Genomic DNA, 21,899 nt, shown 5'->3' on the forward strand with positions numbered 1-21,899 from the left:
TTGTAAATGTGAAACGTATTTAAAAAATGTTTCCAAAGCTAAAAATAAAGAATGGTATCAAGAAAATTATGGAAAACACGAAATATTTTCGAAAAATTTTAAATAAAAAAATGTGGAGCGTATGTGGACCTTAAGACCAATTGATGAAAGATGTTATTTCTAATGCACGAAAAATGTACATATGTGGAATCTATTTGCAACTTTTCACTTTAAAAATATTTTTTAGATTATAGTAAAGGGCTACACAAAATTATAGATAAAATAATAGGTCGAAATATAAATTTTGAAATAGCATATTTGGTATTCAGATATCCCAGAAGACTTTTGTTTAATCATTATAATACAGTCCAGCATTATATGCTTACTCCGCAAAACAACTAATAATATAAATGATTTATCATTAAAAAATAGTCTTCGTCTGCTCAATTTGAAAACATCTAAAGCTTATTATAACGAAAATGATCAGAAACACGAATTATTAAAAAAAAAATTTACACAAAGATGTGGACAGTTTTCTCAAGCTCAAACTTTTATAAAGCTAAAAAAAATTTTACCAAAATTATAAAACACAAAAAAAAAATTTATAAATTAAAAAAAAAAAATTGTGGAACGTATGTGGAGTTTAAGTGCAAAATTTAAAATTCTTCGCAACTTTTCACTTCTTAAATATGTTGTAAGTAAATGTATCATAGTATAAGGTTTCACTAAATTATAAAATACATGGACACTTGTAAATATAAATTCGAAAAGTGTAATTTGTTCTTAAGATACCGCTCAAGCTTTTATACTCTCATAATATACAAATATGCTTACTACACAAAAAGCACACAATATTGATGATTTGTTATATTAAAAGACAATTTCCGTTTGCGCAAATATAGCGGGCTTGCGTGACGTTTGTTCGGGTTGTTTTGCTCTTGACTCTTAGCTCCGCAAATTTGTTGTACAATATTGTATTTGTTTACCCAAGAGAAAGTGTTAGCTATTAAACTTGTGGTTGGCTCAAAATTGCAGTGGCAGACATGTAATCGCTTTAATGAATTACTAGCTACTCTCAAATAATGTCTATTTGAAGCAGCAAGTTGCAGCAAGAAGATGGTTGCGCTGTGGCATCGGAATAAAATTTGCGGTATATAGTTAAATTAAAAATTCATTAAGGTGCAAAATGTATACATACATGCTTCTGTATATATACAGCTATCTAGGTTTATATTTTATATATAATTAGAAAATGAAAATACGTTGCAAGAACCTCTTAAGGAGAACTTGAATTATGAAAGACCGATTTGCATGGCTTATTAGCAAAGCAGAAACAGTGCGTTGCGAAAACCCAAAAGGTGGCAAGCAGCTAATGAAAAATCAGAATGTAGATTAACAAGAAAGCGGCGCACAAGACGACACAACGATGTGGCCGGTGAATTTCATACAAATATGTGCAACGCCCGGAGTTGCAACACCCATTCGCCGGTGAAATATTTCACCTTTCGCACTCGGCGCAACGCGATGCCACATTATTTATGGCAAACCACGCATTTAAATGCAAATCTTACCACAACCAACTGCGCTGTGTCTTAAGGCGCGCAGCAACGGCCGTCGTCTGCTTACTTTACACAACTAAACTAGTATTCTAAAGTCAACGCGCGCTTCACAGCCACATCCTTGCAACGAACTGCTTTGTCTTGCGCCACAAGGTTACCGGCGCAACCAGATTGTCTGTCTGCGGTTACAAAGCATTTGTTGCGCGTATGCAACTGTGTATATGTGAGTGTTTGAATGTGTATGCGTGCGAGCGCGCATTGTCACCCCCAGCCGGAAGACAACCGCATGTTGCCACAAGCAGCTGAACTTTTCTTGTCGCAACATACCTCAGTAAGCTGCAACCTCTGCGGCGCGCGCTCGTCTTAGCCGCTTAACAGCATACCGCGTTTCCTTAATTTTTCTTTAGTTTAAGCTTTGCGTTATTAGCCGCGTTGCGGTATGTGCGTCGTTGCATGAAGTTCATCTTAGCGATTTCCGCTTTCGCGTCGCTGCATTTAGCTGCATCATTCATCGCGACTCTTCCTGTCAGTCGCGCAACCCCGCATCGTTGCCAGAACTTTTGCTAGAGTTTACACTTAATTAGCGATGCAACTTGGCCGCGCGTTGCAATGCAAATTCTAAAGTCCGTCGCGCGGCATAAAATTTGCGAATGCAAAATGCAAATGTAATTGCAATGGAAATGAAGTCGGAAATGGCAAGCTTTTCCAATGATGTGCGCGTTGCTGTTGTTGTTGTTGCTGCCGCAACTGCTTGTCGCCTGTGTTGTCCGCTGTGACCCGGCGTGTTTGTTTTTGTTCGTCATTTCTCTGGTCATTTCGTTGGCACAATGCTTTTAAGCTAATTTCCCTTTATGTTATTCGCTTTTAGTTTTCATTTGTTCTCCTTCGTTTCAACTTTTTCTAACATATTCATACAGCTAGAGACATATTTTTAATATTTTTCTTTTTATCGCCTGCAAACTGCACTTTTAATTAGTTCAAGAATTTATTGCGTTGTTCAAACAAATTCGCTAATTAAATATTCACTGTAATTTCGTGGAAAGTTCTACAAGTGAATGGGTGAAGGAGAAGGTTTTAAAGCAAGTAAAAAGAGCTTTCGTCTGAGCTAGTTTTACGTGACGAAGCTGATACCAATTTTCAACCAAAAATGTTAATTTATTTTAAACAAAAAATTTTTATATTAAATCCGTTTTAATGAATATCGTTTGAGATAATTTTAGTTTCAAAAAGTCACAATTCTGAATTTTTTTCAGTTATGTTTTAGACTAATTGATACAAAGAGCCTAATTCATTTGCAATCTCAACAAAATAAATTTTTAATATATATGGTAGATTTGCACATCACCAAGCTCTGTATTTATTAGCGGCCAAACCTAGTGCGAAATTCTTTATTTCATATATTTTCATATTTTCAGAGGCTTCAAAATAACAAAGTATAATTTTAAATCGATATCTCAAATAGTTTTGAAGCTACAGCCTCTTAAGGCATTCAGATCCATGAGTTTATCTTTAAACCCGTTTTTTCTCAAAACTAAATTTTCGAAATTTGCGTGTCATTTCTATTTACTCGTCGACAAATGATCCGACCATTATTTCTCCCACTAGTGGATCATTCATTTTTTGATCATATCTTCAATTTCATCTTTTTTTAACGCCACCTTCTTTTCAAATTTTGGTTTTTTCCATCCGCAGGTCACTGTATGCATAATATCTTCTGTAGAAAAGTTTTTTTAGGTTTCAGCCACTAAGTTGTCGTATCACTAGAGCAGTGCCGCGAATTTTTTAGCACCGTCTGAATTTTTGTGTAAGTACTAAAAGTTGCCAAAATAATTCAATTCATATCTCAAGAAGAAGAGAAGAGAATTTTACCGTGTTTTATTAAAATATGTATAAATATACCCCTAAAAATTTTAAACAAGTGACACAGTCGTTTTTTTTTATTTCTAAAAATCTTCTTTTATAAAGTCAAACTAAGTGCGTCCCTTAAGAAAAAATAACAGACTTCACTAATTAATCATATTCGGTAAGACTTAAGCTACCCAAGTTATTTTGATTGATCTCATAGAAGCGATCTCAAAAACTTGCTTACAAAAGCAAGCTTAGCTCGTTAAGTGAATGCTACTAAATTAGTAAAAACTAGCACACCACTTAAGCTTTTGTCAGCACAAATCAAATCACAACACTTATAATTGCATCAATTGAATATATAAGAAAAACATGAACTTCCCACCAGGTTCTATAAATGCTCCCTGAACTATTCTTTATATAAATTTCGACTAAAATATATATTATTTTCCAGTTTCTCTTTCACGATCATAAGACTTTTTTGAAACAGTAGGCTCAAAATGGAATACTTATAATAAATACTATTTTATCTTATACTTAATACTACTTTTATCTATAAATTTTATTTTCCATCAAAAACGGCGGTCATCAAACACTGTTCCATGTCTTAAATGATTTCGTACCAGTACTCTGTATTAAAATGTTGGTAATAAACACTACAATGTGAGCACTAAACCTTCATTTATAATCACCAACTTAAAGTGTAGTTTATGAATAATAGTGCCTTCCTACATACTGACATTGTTACCAGTTGCGAGAAGATGTTGTCAAAAGTGTGAGTTTTAAATTTATTTAAAAGATTTGCTGCTTTAAAAACACTAATTATTTAAGAGAAAGCTCAAGTATATGTAATACAATATAGATAGCTATATCAAGCAACCGACTCTATTTCTTTTAACAACAGTTTTGGATCCATCAGCAAATTGAACTTGGTGAACAACACAAAAATTCGGAGACTGTCAACACTTATCATATACTCAAAATTTCAATCTTGAATCTCAAGATGCTCACTCTTAAATAGAACACGTAGAATAGAATAATAGAATGATCCAATTTAGGTAAAAAGTATTTTGTTAGATAACTTGTTGCCAATTTGTAGTTATGTAATTTCATAAAGCCACTCTTATAAAAACTTTCTTTATAGTAGATTTTCACAGGTTTCTCTTGACGCGAATTTTTTTTGCCAGAACAAAAACATTCACCATAAACAGCAGCATGTAGTGATTACTTGGTCATCTTGGTTATGGCCTCGAACATAAGGTGGATGCATAAGAACCTTCCAACCAAGTGATTGACTATCAAAGTATCAAAGTTATAGTAGGCAATTACCTTCCAATTCAACCAAACAACGACTGTTTTCTATTGACATTATCATAAGTGACATAATTCTCATTTTGTTAAGATTCAGCTGGGTTTCCCAAATGGAATCTATGAGGTTACAACGAGCTTATATTTAATTAAAAACAATTAAAACAGATTTCCATTATTTTAGCGATATTCTTGTCAATTGGTCTTCCAGATCGGAATGCGTCTTTGACACCAAATTTTTACAATATGTTATAAGGACCATTAACACAAAATTAAAATAAATTGTAAAATTTTGCATTGTTTCTTTTTGTTGATGTCCATCTTTTACCATTGCTCAAACCATAATAAGTCAAAAAAATTCCAAAACCGTCTTACTAACGCCACGTAGCGTAACCCGAAAGCACCTATACAACGAAAGATACAGATTACTAAAGCGAGCTATTGGAAAACTAATGGATTTGTCTTCACTAGAAGTCGTATTATTGGAGGCAACTATCAATTAAATTCTAGGTAGCTATGGTAATATCGTCATACCACAGTTAATTCAACTCACCTAAACTTATTACATAAAGCTCTGTATACGAGTATAACCCTCCCATTTACGTATGATTGAAAAATGCACGATTTTGGAATGTTTTCCACCTCACTCGAGTTGAAGGTAAAAGCTTAAAAAACCAATTTCATAATATATCAAATATGCTATATTGGCATTAGGAAGTCAAATCCAATGCATAAATGCCATCTCATGCATCTATTGAACTACTGAAAGTGTTTCGATGCTCTCTCTATATAACCAAATATGTTACATTTAAAGTTATCATTTATATGCCACCGGCTATATTATAGCTACGCTTGTATTAGCAGCGTTGGGGAATTACATATTTTAGAAACTAATTGTATATCTCTTACGTCTTTCGTCATTTAAAAAATATGTAAAATACTCATTGATTTAAATTTTAAAATTAGTTTTATTTATTAATTTTATTTCAATACAAAATAAACTAATTTATTTTTACAAAATTCGTAAGTACAATATTCGAAACTATCATATATAGAAAAAATATTAAAAATACAATGCTATATCTTCACTATTAATTATAATACATAAAAAAGTTAAATATTTGTTCGCTTAATAGGTTCACTTTATTTAAGTTATAATCAAAATGTTTCATAAAATACTTTAATATATTAATATACAAATTATTTATAATTTTTTTTTTCCTCGTTTCACTCCAAACTAACAAATTTGCTTTACTAAGTTTCTGTGTCTAAGCTCTTTTTTTTATTATATAATTTTTTTCCATTACTTTTAAAAATTTTACAAAATTTATTATATTTTTTCATTTAAAAAATAAGTTTTCTTTTCAAATTAAATTAGCATTTCTTTTATATTATCGCTATAACTAAAAACAAACAATGTTTAAATAAAATCTATGTAATAAATGATTTTTTTATAAATTTTAAAATTATATTTTTCATATTTAAATAAATTTAGTTTTTTAATAATATTTTAATATATATTTTTATAGTATTTTTAAGAAAACTCAGTGTACTTTATTAAACTATTTTTTTAATTATTTACTTTTTAATATAAAGATAAACTTAAGTGATGTCATTCTGCTTCTGCTTAAATTTGAAAGCAGCTCTTTTTAATTACATAACCTGATTTCTGTGCTAACATAAATTAAATGTTGTCATTCAGAAATTGTTTGAACTGTCAAATAATTACTTAATAATGACAGCTAACAACCAATGAACAAGAATTTGCTTGCGAACTTATAAAATAATATACAAATATATACTGTATCAAAAACGGTACTTATTACAAAAACCCTTACGAAGCGAGGATACCTGGTAACCCTTGCTCACATAACGACTATAAAAACTCACGCAATTGAGATGACTAAATAATTTCATCTAAATTTGCTAACTGAACCTTTTTCATCGTATTTTTTTTTTGCTTTTCCTTACAAGTTTAATTTTTCTGCTTTTATTTTTCTTTGTTTTCTTTTTCTTTTAACTCATCCTTAATCTGAAGAGCAACGGCAAACGCAAAAAGCTTGCACTAATTGAGTTATGCTGCTTCCGCATTGTTTTCTCACTATACCACTCACTTGACTTTCACATGTAGTCCACCCTTGACGACCGCTTCGGCTGGCGGAAACCTTCTCGCCTGACTAATGTCACTCTTTCTACGTATGCCAGCGAAAAAGCCGCCACCACGGCGTGGCGCCGTAACAGCACTCGGACGCAGTGATGTAGTCGGCACCACCGATTCGCTAACGGCATCCTCCACAACCTCTGCCACACCGGCCACACCAGCCGTACCAAGCAGCACTTCTGGCACAACTTCCACCTGACCGGTGCCCTCAGCCAAAGGCAATTGATCATTGCTACTGCTACTACGCGCTTCAGATTCCTCATCCACAGCCGGTCGGTATGTGCGTATGCCCGAGTTGGAACGTACGGGCAGCAATGTGACCAATTGTGGTGCCGTTTCCGTTGTGGTATCCGCCGCAAACTGTGATGACTTCAACATTTCCTCGTATTTATTTGGGTCAATGACCTCCACCTCGGCCTCACCCACAACTGGTATGGCCGCACCGATGCCCTCAGAGGATGTGTCTTCCATGAAACTGGACATGGGCTTGATGAATGGCTCTTGTCGTTGTAGCGGAAGTTCAATGAAATGTTCAGTTGTTGCTGTTGTTGTTGTCGGCGTCGAAATTGTTGTTATGGTTATGGCTGGCCTCGTGCGCAATGTTGGCATTGTCGTTGGTGTTGTTGTCGTAGTTGTCATTCTTCTCGTTGTTGTTCCTGTTGATGTCCAAGGCATTTTGGTTGCGGTCGCTGGTACTGCCGTTATTGTGCCTCTTCTAGTTGTGGGCATCCAATACACTGTGGTCATTGTTGCCGGTTTGTCTCTAAACGCTAATGGACGTGCTGTGGTGGTGGTTGTTGTTGGTACTGCCGTCGAGTTTGGCAACTTGGTTCTGCTCTCACTCGTGACCTGTGTGTGCTTGAGCTTGTTCTGCGAGAATGGTGGCACTTTTGTTTGTACCATGGGCGTAATGCCCAACTTGGATGCCAACGTATCGAAGATAAGCGAAATATCTTGTATGTTGGTCGCATTATTTATGCGTGTCTTGATGTCATTAAGCGTGAAGTTATCCTCCGTATTACCGCCCACATCCTCGGATATCCACGCCTGCAGCGTCTTATTGAATACCTTACGCATGTTGCCCGTATGACCGAAACTATTGGTGGCTGAACTGTTCATGAACTCCCATTTCGATTGTGATGGAAAGAGATTGGAGTCATCAAGTATGGTCGGTGGTTTCTGATTGTATGTGGGTCTAGGACGATTCCAATTTGTCACTGGCGGCTTGAGTGTGGGGCTAAAGAGAGTTGGTGGCGTGGTTGGCGTTTTAGTTGTTGGTGTTGTTGTAGGTGTTGGACGTCCGGTTATGTTCTCGATATTGCGCGTTTGGTTTTTAGCCTGATTACGCTTCAGAATAAGTTCTTTAATATTTAAGAAAGTGGGTTTTGCTGTTGTTGCCACTTCTTCAACAACTTCCACCACAGGCTTTTCAACACTCTCAGTTCCAACCGTGGCTGATTCACTCGATGCTGCCGTAACCGTTACGGTAGTTACTTGTACTTCGTCCTCTTCAACCTCCTCATTCGGCAACACTTTAGTTTCTAGTCCGGTCTCCATATCTTCTACATTTTCCTCTGGTTCAATACGTGACTCAATCGGCTCTACTGCCGGTTTGGTCGTATTGCGTGCATTTTCTTTTGGTAAGTTCAACAATCCCATAAAGAATTCACCAATTGTGTCAGCCAACTCAGAGTTAGCGCTCGATTCGATACGATTTATATTCGGCGTACTCACTTTTGGTCTAAATGTCGAGGTTGTAACACCCTCCATAGCGAACTGCTGCAACAATGTTGGTAATTCGGTCTCACTCTCACCATCGCTATCACTGGCAACGACCTCGGTATCGGGTTTCGACTTCTCCTGCCCAGTCGCCAACTCCAACTCGTGCTTCTTAACTATCACACCACCGCCGAGATGCTCAAATTTCTCATTGGTCTCAATCGGCACTTTATCCACGCCTGGTATGAGCGGTTTAAATGGCGGTATGATGACATCATCGATTAGCGGTACCGGCAGTGGATGTGGCTTGACATGCGCGCCTGCGCCTAAACGTTCTATATCTTCAGTGCCGGGCATGAAAACGGGATTACCAAAACTGTGATAGAACATCATATCTTGCGGATTTGTCGCTTCTGCGCTTATTTCCGGCTTACGTACAGCGGTACCAAAGTAACCGGATGCGTATGGATTGAAGGCAGCTGGTGTCGGCGGTGAAGGGTTGTCCGGTATAAACGGCAGCTCCATCTCATCATTTCTTCGTATTGGTAGATCAGGTCTATAGGCCGGTGCGAGTGGTGCGACGAGCATTGGTTTGTCTACGCTAGCGAGTGTTTTTGTAGGAAAGGCTGGCGGTGGCCCAGGCATCAGTTCAGGCACCTCACGATGTATCGGACGCCAGGGTTGTGTATCGAGCACAGGAACTGAAGCAAAGAGGTTAGCATCCAACTTCGGCACGCTCAAAACGATGGACGGTGTAGTCATGGGTGGTAAGCTGAATTGTTGTTTTGGCGAAAAGGCGGTTGGGGATGGAAATGTTAGCGGCAGGATGGTTGCTGGTTTTTCGGTTGTGCTTGTTGTTGTGGTAGACGCAGTAGTTTTAGTTGGTGGTGGCGTCGGTGGTGGTGGTGCTGTTGTAGTTGTGGTAGTAGTGCTGGTGCTGGTGCTAGTGCTTATCGTGGTCGGTTTGCGTGTCGTAGTACTTGTTGTGGGAGTCGTACTAGTGGACGTGGTCGAAGTGGTGCGTGTAGTTTTAGCAGTGCTCGTGCCACGAGTAGTACTTGTCGATGTTGCAGCAGAAGTCGTTGGTGAAGGCTGATTCTGAGGTATAATAGTCGTAAGCTTCTCTATCGATGGTTTCTTCGGCTTGACGCGCAACGCAAATGGCGTTACTGCCTTCGGTGGTAAGCTAGTGTATGCCTTGGTCGGTGTAACCTTCTTGCGTGAGATATCAGCATCAGTTTTAGTAATTTCGAACGAGCCCTCAAAGGAACCTTGTATAACTGGCGCATTCTCGACATCAACATCGGGTTCATCATCAACCGAGTGTGGACGATGTGTAGTACGCGGTTTAACTGTTGTAGCTGGCTTCGAGAGCAGAGTTGGCGCATTCGGTTTCTTCATTAGACGTTTCTCCAGCTGAGACTGACTGGTGGGCTGCTGCACCTAGTAGTTATGAGGTCAAGATAATTATGAGCTCAATAATTATTAAGAATAGTGTGAAAACCTAATAATACTTACAGCATCCTTGAAGAGCGACGCAGCGCGCACCACTGATTCATCCAGTATGCGTTTAATCTCCACCGACTCAGCATCTATACGCAGTGAACGATAAAGCGACTTGGCAGTAGTGGTTTCCAGAAAGAGTGATTCTTTTATGTAGTCCTCAACGCTGTGTATATTTCTGCAATAAACTTTGAGCTTAGTCTTATTCGGTATATAGAAAAAACAGTTTCCAACTCACTGTGGTAATTTTCTCACATCCAAAAATGTGCGAAAAGACACTTTTATCAGCGGTCCCTCACCGAAGCCCCACGTGTCCACACGCAACGGCTGCAAACCGTTATCCATCAGCGAACGTTCAACGAATCGTTTATAAAATTCGATTTTCTGCTTGTAAGTAGTAGTGTGATTGTACTTCAGACCCGTCGAGAAGAGATCACCCTTCGCTATGCGAAACGAACCCTCGAAACCCAACACAGCTGTAAGAGTAAGATAATATTATTTGTAAAAAAAAATGTCATACATTAACGTCAAAATACTCACGATCCTCCATATTCGCTTTTACCGAACTAAAGTAGAACGCTAGTCCGGCTATTGAGATCACGGCGAGTAATACAATAAATACAGCGGTCGTGAGTATAATAGAGAATGAACGCGGCTTCTGGTAGTGTGTATGCGTTTTGGCGGAAAATGTTGAGGGTGCTATATTGCGTCCATCACGCCATATACCCCACGCATTATAACTGTATTGACTATTTAGACTGTGATCGTTCGTATACGAGGGTTGTTTGTTCATGTGGTAGTAAGCCCCAAGTGTCGAGCGACGGCCCAATGTGTTTTGGTAGGTGTAATCGTTGGACTGGAAATAGAGAAAAGAAAATGATTGTAAGGCATTTTATTCATATAAGAATTATCTTATATATTAACTAATATTTTTTAGAAAAAATAGGGAACTAAAATTACCATTGTTTCAATGTAAAGTTTTGTAATAGCTTTTAAAGCTGATTAAAGTCGAAAATACACGAAGGGTACGCTTTATAAAATTTGTGAGCTTTATAAAGGGGCTTTTTTATACATTAAGCTTTACTCGGAAGCTTTTTAATGTCTTTCTGATCCAATATTTCTTAGAAGAAGTCAAAAGCTGAACTACATAAGATTTGTGAGTTTTTAACTGAAGCCTTTTATATACTTTCTGCTTTGGAGAAAAGCTTTTTAAGGCCCAAAAGAGCTAATTATGGCCACAAGAGCTAATTATGGCCGGAGTTGTTCGAGGTGTAAGCTATATAAAAATTGTTAGCTTTATGGAGGGGCTTTTGTTAACTTAAAGCTTTAGTTTGAAGTTTTTTATGGGTTTCGGGGTCTAATATTGTTAAGGAAAACTCAGATGGTGAGTATTACACTGTACTGAGCCTTACACTGCAGTATTTATTAACTATTAACTTTGGTGTGCAGCTTTTCAAGAACTATAGAAGTTTATGGCCAGAGATGCTCGGTGAGTTAGTTTTATGAGACTTATGAGATTAATACCGCCGCTTTTATTATCCTCTTTTAGGGTAAAACACTTCATGATCTTCTAGAGCTACTTATGCTGCACAAAGCTTGAAATGTGACTTGATAAACTTTGTCAGCTTTACAGTGCAGCTTTAATAGAGTGTAAACTTTAATGCGAAGCTTTTTAAGCCATTAAAGGTATAAGTATTCTCGAAGAAGCCTAAAAAATAGGGTTTAAAAGTTTTTGAGCTTTTTTCTGGCGCGTTTTTGTTGTTGAGGCCAAATGTGCTGTCGGAAGCTTTATGGATTCTTCTTTTAAAGTTCATTGGACTCAGAGAGTATTGAAAGCTTAGTTGATTAGCGATGGTACTCTGGAAGATCTATATCTAAAAGTAGTGATTTTTAGAGTCTTAGGAGATGGTAATGCTATTTCTAAAGCTGGCAGCAGCGCAAAAGCTCTTTGTACAAGGCAACATTCGTAACGGCATGCGTTCAACCAAACCTAACCGCTTCATACAAATAGCTGCCGAGACACGAAAAGCAATGAAAGTGATCAAGAATGTGTGGAGATGCGATAATAATAATAAAAATTCCTACAAACTTCCATCCGCGCACTCAGCGCTGCCAGTGCCATGCTGCGATTTTCTGCAGCAACAATTAACAGCAAGCGATTATCAGATACCAGTTATGTGGCAACGCCTAGTTAATTAAAGCTCTACAAGCGGCAAACTTTAAGTGGGCAACAGCATGCTGCGCCGACGTCGACGACAACGCCCAAACTACGAAATTAATATCCGACAGGTACTGCAGAGATGCCAGCGACAGCATCTGATTACACATATATACTAATATATGTGTGTATGTATGTGTTAGTGCTTGGAGTTAGTCCGCCAATTTGTAATCCGACACATGCCACTGCCAATGCTAGTCAACTGATTAACAATTAACCAGTTTTCGTCTGGCAGACAATGATGTCCCGGGGGACAGCACGGGCGCGCATATACACACACATATGCAAATACAACGAAATGAGCGCAAGATAATGCTGGGTTGAGAGATAATGGCTGCAAAAATAACTATTCGAGTCTGTATCTGTGCATATGTATATAGATATATATATGGAAGGCACAAAACTTCATCTCGATTAGCTGCTGCCGACTACACGACTGACTAGCTATTTGATAGGCACTGCATACCAACTAAATTGGCAGTATTGTAATTATAGAAATTTGCCTATAATCGCTGTGTATGCATGTGTGTGTGAACATGTTGCATGTGGGTACATATATATATGTTTGTATGACTGTGTTTGTGCCACTTTGTAGTAAGACCTTCAAAACCGTTTCAAGAGCAGTCATTGCCACAACGAAACTATACATCAAATTCGATATGCTTTGCAGCAGAAATGAGCGCGCATACTAAAAGGATTCCATTGAACTCGCCGGCTGAAGGCAACAAAAGGCTAGCAAACACCAAAAAATGCAAAGAGAAACATTAAAATCATCAGTCGTTAATGGTTTTGCCATTAAAATAAATTACTTGCTTCTAACTACATGATATGGTTGCTAGGCGTACACGCACACACACCCCTACACTAATACAAATGTAGTTGTACGCTTTTATGACTGTAGTGTTATTGTGCGGCAAGCAGCAAATGCAACAGCTTCCTGCATTTAATGGAATTTAATACTTTGTAATACTTAGCAGCACTTTACAGCGGGCCCTTAAGAGCGTAGAGCATACAAATATCATATACACACATATGCATACTCATAACTATATATGTATATTTGTAATTGTGACATAACACATTTTTATACCCTGAATAGGTTACATTAAGTTTGCCATTTGTAACACCCAGAAGAAAACGTCGGAGATCCTATCTATATATGTATATACATAAAAATGATCAACGTGGCGAGCTGAGTCGATTTAGCCCTATCCGTCTGTCTGCATATGCGCGAACTAGTTCTTTAGTTTTGAAAAATCGATCTGAAATTTTGCGCACAGTCTCCATGAAGCTTCTCATCGTCGGAATCATATCAACTAAACGATCAAAAAAATGTCCTTATATGGAAAACTTTTCCATTGGATGAGATATATTCACAAAATTTGGCAAAGTTTATAATCTTTATCAATTGTTTAGATCGGATCAATATAGCGTATAGCTGCCATACAAAATGATCGATTTAAATCAAGTTAGTGTACGGAAAGCTTTTTTATTTTACAATATCCAAAGAAACTGTTCAGATCGGACTACTATATTATATAGCCTCCATACAAACATATCGATCAAACTCAAATCCTTGTATGGGTAACTTTTTTGTTTGATAAGATATTTTTACCAAATTTGACACAGATTATTGCCCAAAGCATGGCTGTAATCCCCGAATATATTATTCAAATCGAATCCAAATCAACATGAACAGCTTTTTATAAACTTATTTTATAATAAATGAAATACGATGAAGGGTATTCTACCTTTGCTTTTCTCTTTTCTTGTGGACATACAATTATAACAGCACTGTTTGAATGCCACCAACATGTTGCTGCCGTTAATAGCTTCCTTCTAGTCACATATACGCATGTTTGTGTATTTATATATGTGTGTGTATGTATGAGACAATTCCGCTGCCCGCTCAAGGCTGTCATAAAGTATTTGTAGCCATACTTATAAGCTCGTGATATCAGTTGCATAGCTTAACTCAATTAAATTGCTTTCAACTGTAAGCATAATGCCGTACATGCCACACATTATTGCAACAATGCGCGCGCCACCAACAGCAGAAAAAATATAAAAGTGTATATTTAGCTACAATTCCTATGCGTTCAATAAATGTGATATTTTTTCACACAAATGTCCATTGAAGCAATACAAATGCTCACCACTACTGTCACATGCACCTTCTGCCATACATATCAATATTCAGCACGTTTATCGAAAGTGTTTACTTTGCACTATGAAATTTTTTTCAGCTTTACGATTCGCATATCAAATCAACTGCTTAATATCAAGAGTAGGTGTCTACCCCACATACAGCCTTATCTACTGTTCTAGCTCTTAGTCACACTCTCTTATAGTTACCCTTTCTAAACCATCCACAAGCAGCTAAAATCATCTTTTAGCCACACTTCACACACCGGTGTTGCTTTCGCTCTTTGTTGCCTTAGTTCATTGAACTGTTTGCCGTCTGCCTGTCAGTTGTCAGATTTATCACTCAAACAGCCATCAATTCTTTTGCTCACAGTGTCCAAGTAGACACATCTAACTGCCTGCTTTTGTGCTCTATTTTTGGCATGGATATGTGTGTGTTTGCCTAAAGGGAGTGAGTGTTAACATCTATATTTACAGCACAAGTCTTCTAACTCATGCGAGGGTTACCACGTATTTTAATGACATTTTTCCAAATAATAAAATTTCAATGATATGAATTTTCATATACCAAAAGGTTCAGGGGTTTTGCCAATTTTCTTTGTTCCTGCTTTTCCAGGATTACAAAATCGTTGCGAAACAGCAGGGGTTAAGTATAATAAATGAACTTTATTATTTTAACCTCAAACTAACAGTTTTATAAGTGGCAACCCTATCGAATCTTATATAAAATGGGGAACAGTATTTTATACCTTTTGTATGAAATTATACGAGTGCTAGATTTAAACATATATTATTTATTGATGGCAAGCCTAAAAAGAAATTAAATGAAAAAGTGTGCACCAATGATTTTAAAATTTGTTCGGCAGAAACTTCAGATGAGCTTGTTCCAAAGAGGTTTTATAAAGTGTTTTCTCAAAATTATTATTTTTATATATAATATTTCTGATATTGACAGTTGGCAACCCCTTTTTTAAAAAAATTGTTATGCCTTATTATTCAAAATTTCTCATATAATACTTTTTTATTTTTTTCGACGACTGTTTTGTTTTAATATTACACATTTTAAACAGTCTGGCAACGCTTAATTTTTTTTTTTTTTATTTAACCAAATTTACTTTTGTTATAATAATTTTCGTCATATTTTTCACCGCATTTAATAAAACAAAAGTTTATATTAGTGGCAACCCTGTTAAAAATAAAATGCAGCGGCGTTTAGGGCCTTTACATAAATTACACATGTTTCTGTCAAATTAGTATATATTATATATGTATATGCAAATACATACATGGATACATATTGCAGTTATTATTTATTAAGGCCACATATGGCAATCCCACAATTCCAAATTTCTGGAATTTCAAATTTCTAAATAAATTGCCATTTCAGAAATTTCTTTTACAAAACTGAGCGGAGTTTTAATTAATATTTATTTTTTTAGGGAACAGGTGGCAACTTTAAAAACATTATTTTATTTTATCTTTTGTGCAATTAATGTAAAATATATTTTTTTACACAGTCATTATTTCCACCTGTATCCATCCTTCATAGTAAATAGTCACCCACGTATCTTTAGCGAATGCCAGCGTCTTTTCAGCAAATATCGATAGTTCTTAATCTTTGTTTGCTTTGCATCGTTTTCATATTACTTCTTCGTATCTTTGCATGCCGGTCTTTGATTTTTTTTTTAAGACTCTTCACTAATGCCGCAAATCCCAGCACACACAAATTCAAGTGGTCGTTTGTTGTTTGCAAGTTCTTCCGTTGCATGCTGTAATGTTTATTTCCCTTCCATCCGTCGTTTTTCACACTTTTTATTTCAAATATTTGCCGATATTACTTTCATGTCGTCTCCTACCCAGCTGTTGACGAAACATCAAACCGCTTGTTGTCAGAAGGCTCGCTCCACTGAACGTTTATTCCGCTTTTGCGATGGATGTTTGCTTGAGTTTTTTCTTTCGTATTGCTGCTTGTTTACACATTCTATTGTCTGCGGCAATAATTGTGGGCCTTTACCGGTCGTTTTGTAGTGCTTTTCTACTCTTAATTTTTGTTTGTTTTCGTTTTCATATCGTTTGGTGTGTGGCGTGTTGCAGGCGTTTTGATTTCCATTTTCTAATCATATTTACAACTGCAATGCTACAACTCTATATATATTTACCTCAAATCGGCATGAACACGACAACGTTTACCTAGGCTGAGTGCAGCAGAAAGGATATAGTTGTTGATCTCTGTTTATGTGCCTCAAATAATGCTTAATAAGAATGCACACGGGTATGTTAATGACTAAATACACACACTTATTTACGTTCATACAGTTTTTAGTGAAATCATTCTACATGCATAATATTTTGAATTTTTTTAGCGCAACAAAGATAAGATTAGAAGTACATATGTAAAACATTATAATTTCATATGAACAAGGGCTCAAAAGAAACAGTAATGTTAGGTGTTAAGAAAATTCTTTACAAAAAAATTAATAATGTGATAGCTGCTTCAGGAGCTTTCACGTTTTGATGAACAACGCTGATATAAAAAAAATTTCGAATAACGAAATCTTAACTTTCAAACTAAAATTAGGTCTCAACAATCTCTTATCTAAGCTAAACAATTATTTAATATATTCTGCTCAAAGGTGCTTCGAAACAAGTGCTTTGAAACAAGTGCCTCGAAATATTATGTTCATCAATGGATGTATTTTTGAGAACATATAATAAAGTGCAAATGGACTTAATGCACAATTCCCTTTTTATTTAGAAATCGCTCGTTGATCGCACCAGTAATAACTGGCAGTAATTTCCGCAATCCCTTGTAAACCTTATCATTATAATTTTACATAGAATTAGAAGCTTCCATTATCAAAAACTCAGTACACAGCTTAAAGAGTTTTTCGTGTCAAGTCGCTTGTTTTGTTTCAAATTCATCCGATCGCTTTATTATATCTTTTCTCATGCTGGGTCAAACTTGTCAGTGCGGGTCAGATCTCAAAGCTATCTGGTTTTGTGCAAATTGAGATTATTAAACTCCATAAATAGATAGAAGTTCGTTTAGAAAAAACTTTCACTTTATTTGAACAGCGAAGATAGTCGTTTTATATGGAAAAAATCACTTGTTAGGAAGACAAAAGATCACTGCCGAACTGTCACTTAATATCTCACTACATTTAATAGCAATAATAAAGTTTCACCTCACTTACCGTTGCTCTGGCTTTTGATCTCTGAAACTAGCATAACCTCAAATATTTTTTATGTACACGGATATGTTAAGTTTCGTATTTATCATTATAATATCATTATAAAATACTTCGGGAAATTACTTAATTTAGAAATGAAAGTACCCATTCCTGAATATATTACGATTTTCATTTTAATGGAGTTAGAATTAAAATTTTATGCTTCTGCCCAACAGCTAATACGCCTAGCGTTCGAAATTCGTAATATTCACTCGATCAGAAATAAATGCGAATTTAAAGTAGAAGAATGAGAAATAATGAATAGCATTTTCTTGGTAAGTCACACGATAATATAGCAAATTGAATTTTGTGCAAAGTTAGTCCAAAATTAAACAGTCTTAATAAAGTTTTGAAAAGGTTTGAAGCTAACTCAAATAGCTTATACATGTGTATATATTTTTAATTATCTTAGGATTACAAAGAACCTAGAAAGTGATTTCAATTGCTATTTTTCTAAAATATATTCAAAAATATTTTTAATTGCAACAATTTTACAATTTTCGTTTGATTTCTTGATAATCACTCTTCAATGCAATAGTGAAAAATTTAATCATAGTTACCTTTTCTAACATTCTCTCACAGTTCACACCAGCTCTTTTAGCCTTATATTGCTTAGAAAGCAGTCAATGATCTTGCTTGCTTTAATATTATATATTAGAAGAAGAGAGCACCCAAAAATCACTTACTTACTATAAATGAAGAGAAGAGAAAGCGCGAAAAACAATTACTTATTGTATGAAAGAGCGTATAGTTAACACAGATTTGCGTCAACCGCCGCTTAGCAAACTAAGCAATTTTTTTCTGACACTAAATAGCACAAAAACTCTTTAAAAATAAAAGAACAGCAGAACATCGATGTGTAAGCTAATAATTATTTTGCATTCAGCCACTACTTCTAAATTAAGTTAACTGTAACAATAGAACGCAGACAATTGATGTCAATAACCTTCATTGTATTTATGTATAAAAATTAATTTGCATAATATTTGTTATTAATAATAATATATTTATTAAGTGCTAGAATTGAATAGTTCTTTATCTACTTAAGCGCATATTAAATATTATCGTGATTGTTTTGGGTGTGTGGTTTTGATCGACATTTTAGCGATTCTAGGTAAATAGAGTTGGGTAAATTTTCTTGCAAAGAAGGCAAAAAGCCTTTAGCGCTTGTAACTTCCTTACGTTTGTAAACCAGTACGGTTCTTTTTAGTCATCAGAACGTTTAACTCGGAATCTGAACTGTCCCGGCCAAACCGGGACTAATGAATGAATGGACTTGAAACTTTCACAGGATCTTCTTAGACATACATATTTGTTAGGTCATGATCGAAGAAGTAAGTTTTTTGCTAATAATTTCGTTTTTTAAGCCACTATAAAGTGTCAATTTTTTCACAAAAACGACTATTTTAGAAAGTCGTCGCATTGTCTCTAATAAATTTTTTAACTAATTCTTCGATCGTTACCAGTGTTATTCTATTGGAATAATAAATTATTTTGGTATACGGATGTGAGATAATTTTCGCAGAAGAATCTGCCTCCCGCCAGATACCATTTTCGTAGGTTCTCGTTTAGATAGGCTGCGGCATTAAAGGAATCCGAAGCTTTTCAAAATGAGTCACCGGTCATTAAAGTACACTAAATTATGTAAATGTGCATTATATATATTTTATTATTATTATTATTAAGTACAATGTACCTACAAAATGAAAATTAACGCAGAAACAGCTTTTCTCTGACATGCAAGTGGGCAGAACCCCTTAAAGATCTCATCGCCTGAGGAAGAAATCGAAGAAGGAAAGAAAAACCAACAAAGGATTCTTAAAAAATATTCAGATGAAACTTCATTTCAAAATCTTACCATACCCGTTGATGTATCTGTTTTTGTTAATATTAAGTAAATTATGGTTTAGATACCTTTTTGCTATAGCTGTGTTATAGTATTAAAATCCTTAAAAAAAAATAGATAAATGGCTCGGCGAATTTACAGTAGTTCGATGATAGAAATGGTTAGCTTAGCTCGCACTTTGCCAAGATAAAGAATTTGAACCAATCGGGAAAATGTATTGCACTACAGCCAGAAACCAGCTCCTGATCTGCACAAACGTATTTAAGGACATAATTTGTAGGAAGCTTTCAATATGTTTCTTTCAAAACCTTTTTCTCGGCTGAGTAGGTCATAGCACTATAAAAAGAACGCGATTAGACAATATTTGCTTTCGATTCACCATTTGTATGCTCAATTAAGCTAAGCTCTACTTGTGAAGAAATTTAGATATGTTAACAGCGTTAACAAAGTGTATTAAATGCGAAAGATTATTTTATGAAAGTGGCATAAAAGCTTGCCCTTCTTTTTCTAATCGTGTATACTAATTCAGCTGACTTATACCAGTTTTTTGTTCGCTTCGTCCAATTTTCCATATTTTGGTGGATTGCCAGCTTACTATTGCTATTCGATTATACCAGTTCAGCTGAATGATACCATTGGATCACTTGCTATTCAATTATAGCAGTCTAGCTGATTTATACCAGTTTTCATTCGATTGGTCCAATTTTAGAAATGTTGGTGGATTTCTTACTATTATATTTTAAAAATGTTGCGTTGCTGTTTGATTGTATTAGTTCAGCTGACTGATACCATTGGATGACTTGCTATTCGATTATACTAGTCTAGCTGACTTATACCAGTTGTTTGTTTGCTTCGTCCAATTTTCCATATTTTGGTGGATCGCTAGCTTTCTGTTGCTATTCGATTATACCAGCGTCCCGTCCAATTTTCTCAATTTTGATGGGTCACTTGCTGTTCGAGTCGTCTAGCCGATTTATACCATTTTTGTGTTCAATTCGAAAAATTTCTAATATTTGGCGAACGGAAACTGCTTATAAATTTTTGATTCTATGCAATCTTAAAAATCTTTGTGTTTTAAAAGTTTGCTAAAAAATGTATCATAACAGGAATTGAGCGATCATTCTGTATCCAGCCTTTTATCGTGGTTTTTAGCTATCTGGATATTTTGAATAGAGCTCTTAAGCTTCATTTAAACTAATATTTTTATTAAAAATAAATTCGGAAAGAATGTGTGTCGGGTTAAGATATACATATATATAGGATATTTTATTTTACTAAAAAACATATCCTATGTACATACCGTTACATCCAGCGCTTATAAAAATGTTGGCGAAGTAAAATATTTAAATCTCACTTTTATATCACACTCAAAATGAGTGACTTTTATTATGCAAATTTATGTTTAGTGCGAAAAAAATGTTGGTTGCAACTGACTGACAGCTGCAACAATGTTGCCAAAATGTGGCATATAAAATATACGCATGCAAAGTGAGCAACAATTGCAAGTGTCAAACAAACTTTTATTAATTTCTTGCCAACCTGAGCAACAGTACGCACGGTAAATATGAAAATAAACACACACACATAAACACGAAATTTTACCGCTTATGCGTCTTTGCGAAAACTTTTGCCAAAATGACGAGCTGCAGCAATTCAGATATTTTTTTTTACGATTCAAATTTTTGTTGTTATTTGCTGCCAAAAAACCAACAAAGGCTAAAAACAACAACAACAAAACATGCATGTGTCATAAACGTGTGCATTTTGACAGCAATTCAGCTGCATTGCATTGCCCGATTTTTTTGCAGCACAAAACTTTTTCCCACACTTCTTTTTCACACACACATACATACATATATGAATGCTTAGGCGCCGCACTGTCGCTTTTGCGTTACGATTTGCTTATGCAGCTCAGCGCAGCTTGAGATGGGCGACCGTTTTTTGGGTTTTTTAACAACAACAAGCATATCCATGCATACTACTTGTATTGTATATGCAACTTGTATGCAAGAAAGTGGCAGCAACGCACTTGAAAGTCATAAAAAAGAACTTGTTGAGTAAAAACTCAGCAACGAGCTGCTTGCCAAGCAAGTTGAGTGTATAAAAAGATGGGTGAACAAAATCTGCCTTTTTAATGCTGCATGCAATACTGACAAATGTTGCAATAGCGCTAGCAGCCGCAGCAAGCAACATTTTTATGACGTATTCAATGCAAAAAACAACGCATATTATTTGTGGCATGAATAGAAGTGTTGTGTCAAAAGAAGCTACATGCCACATAAACACACAGAAACACATACAAACACACACAAACACATACATACACGTACAAACATGCATACATTTATTGCTTTCAAATACGTATGCGCAAGCGGCTATGTACTTT

At 35.7% G+C, this 21,899-nt stretch overlaps 1 protein-coding gene across 1 annotated transcript in view; it reads right to left on the reverse strand.

The window, feature by feature from the left end:
• Positions 1-6,227: 6,227 nt before the first annotated feature.
• The window catches only part of LOC106615312 (mucin-2), a 102,983-nt gene continuing 87,311 nt past the window's right edge, over positions 6,228-21,899 (reverse strand). Inside the window, exons 4-7 of the mRNA XM_036359759.2 lie at positions 10,615-10,930; positions 10,313-10,550; positions 10,090-10,252; positions 6,228-10,014 (exon numbers count right to left, since the gene is read on the reverse strand). Coding sequence (XP_036215652.1) covers positions 6,802-10,014; positions 10,090-10,252; positions 10,313-10,550; positions 10,615-10,930 — 3,930 coding nt within the window. The 3' untranslated portion in view covers positions 6,228-6,801. The remainder of the gene's footprint in view (positions 10,015-10,089; positions 10,253-10,312; positions 10,551-10,614; positions 10,931-21,899) is intronic.

This window comes from Bactrocera oleae, chromosome 3 (assembly GCF_042242935.1).
Source record: "Bactrocera oleae isolate idBacOlea1 chromosome 3, idBacOlea1, whole genome shotgun sequence".
NCBI classification, from domain to species: Eukaryota; Metazoa; Arthropoda; class Insecta; order Diptera; family Tephritidae; genus Bactrocera; species Bactrocera oleae.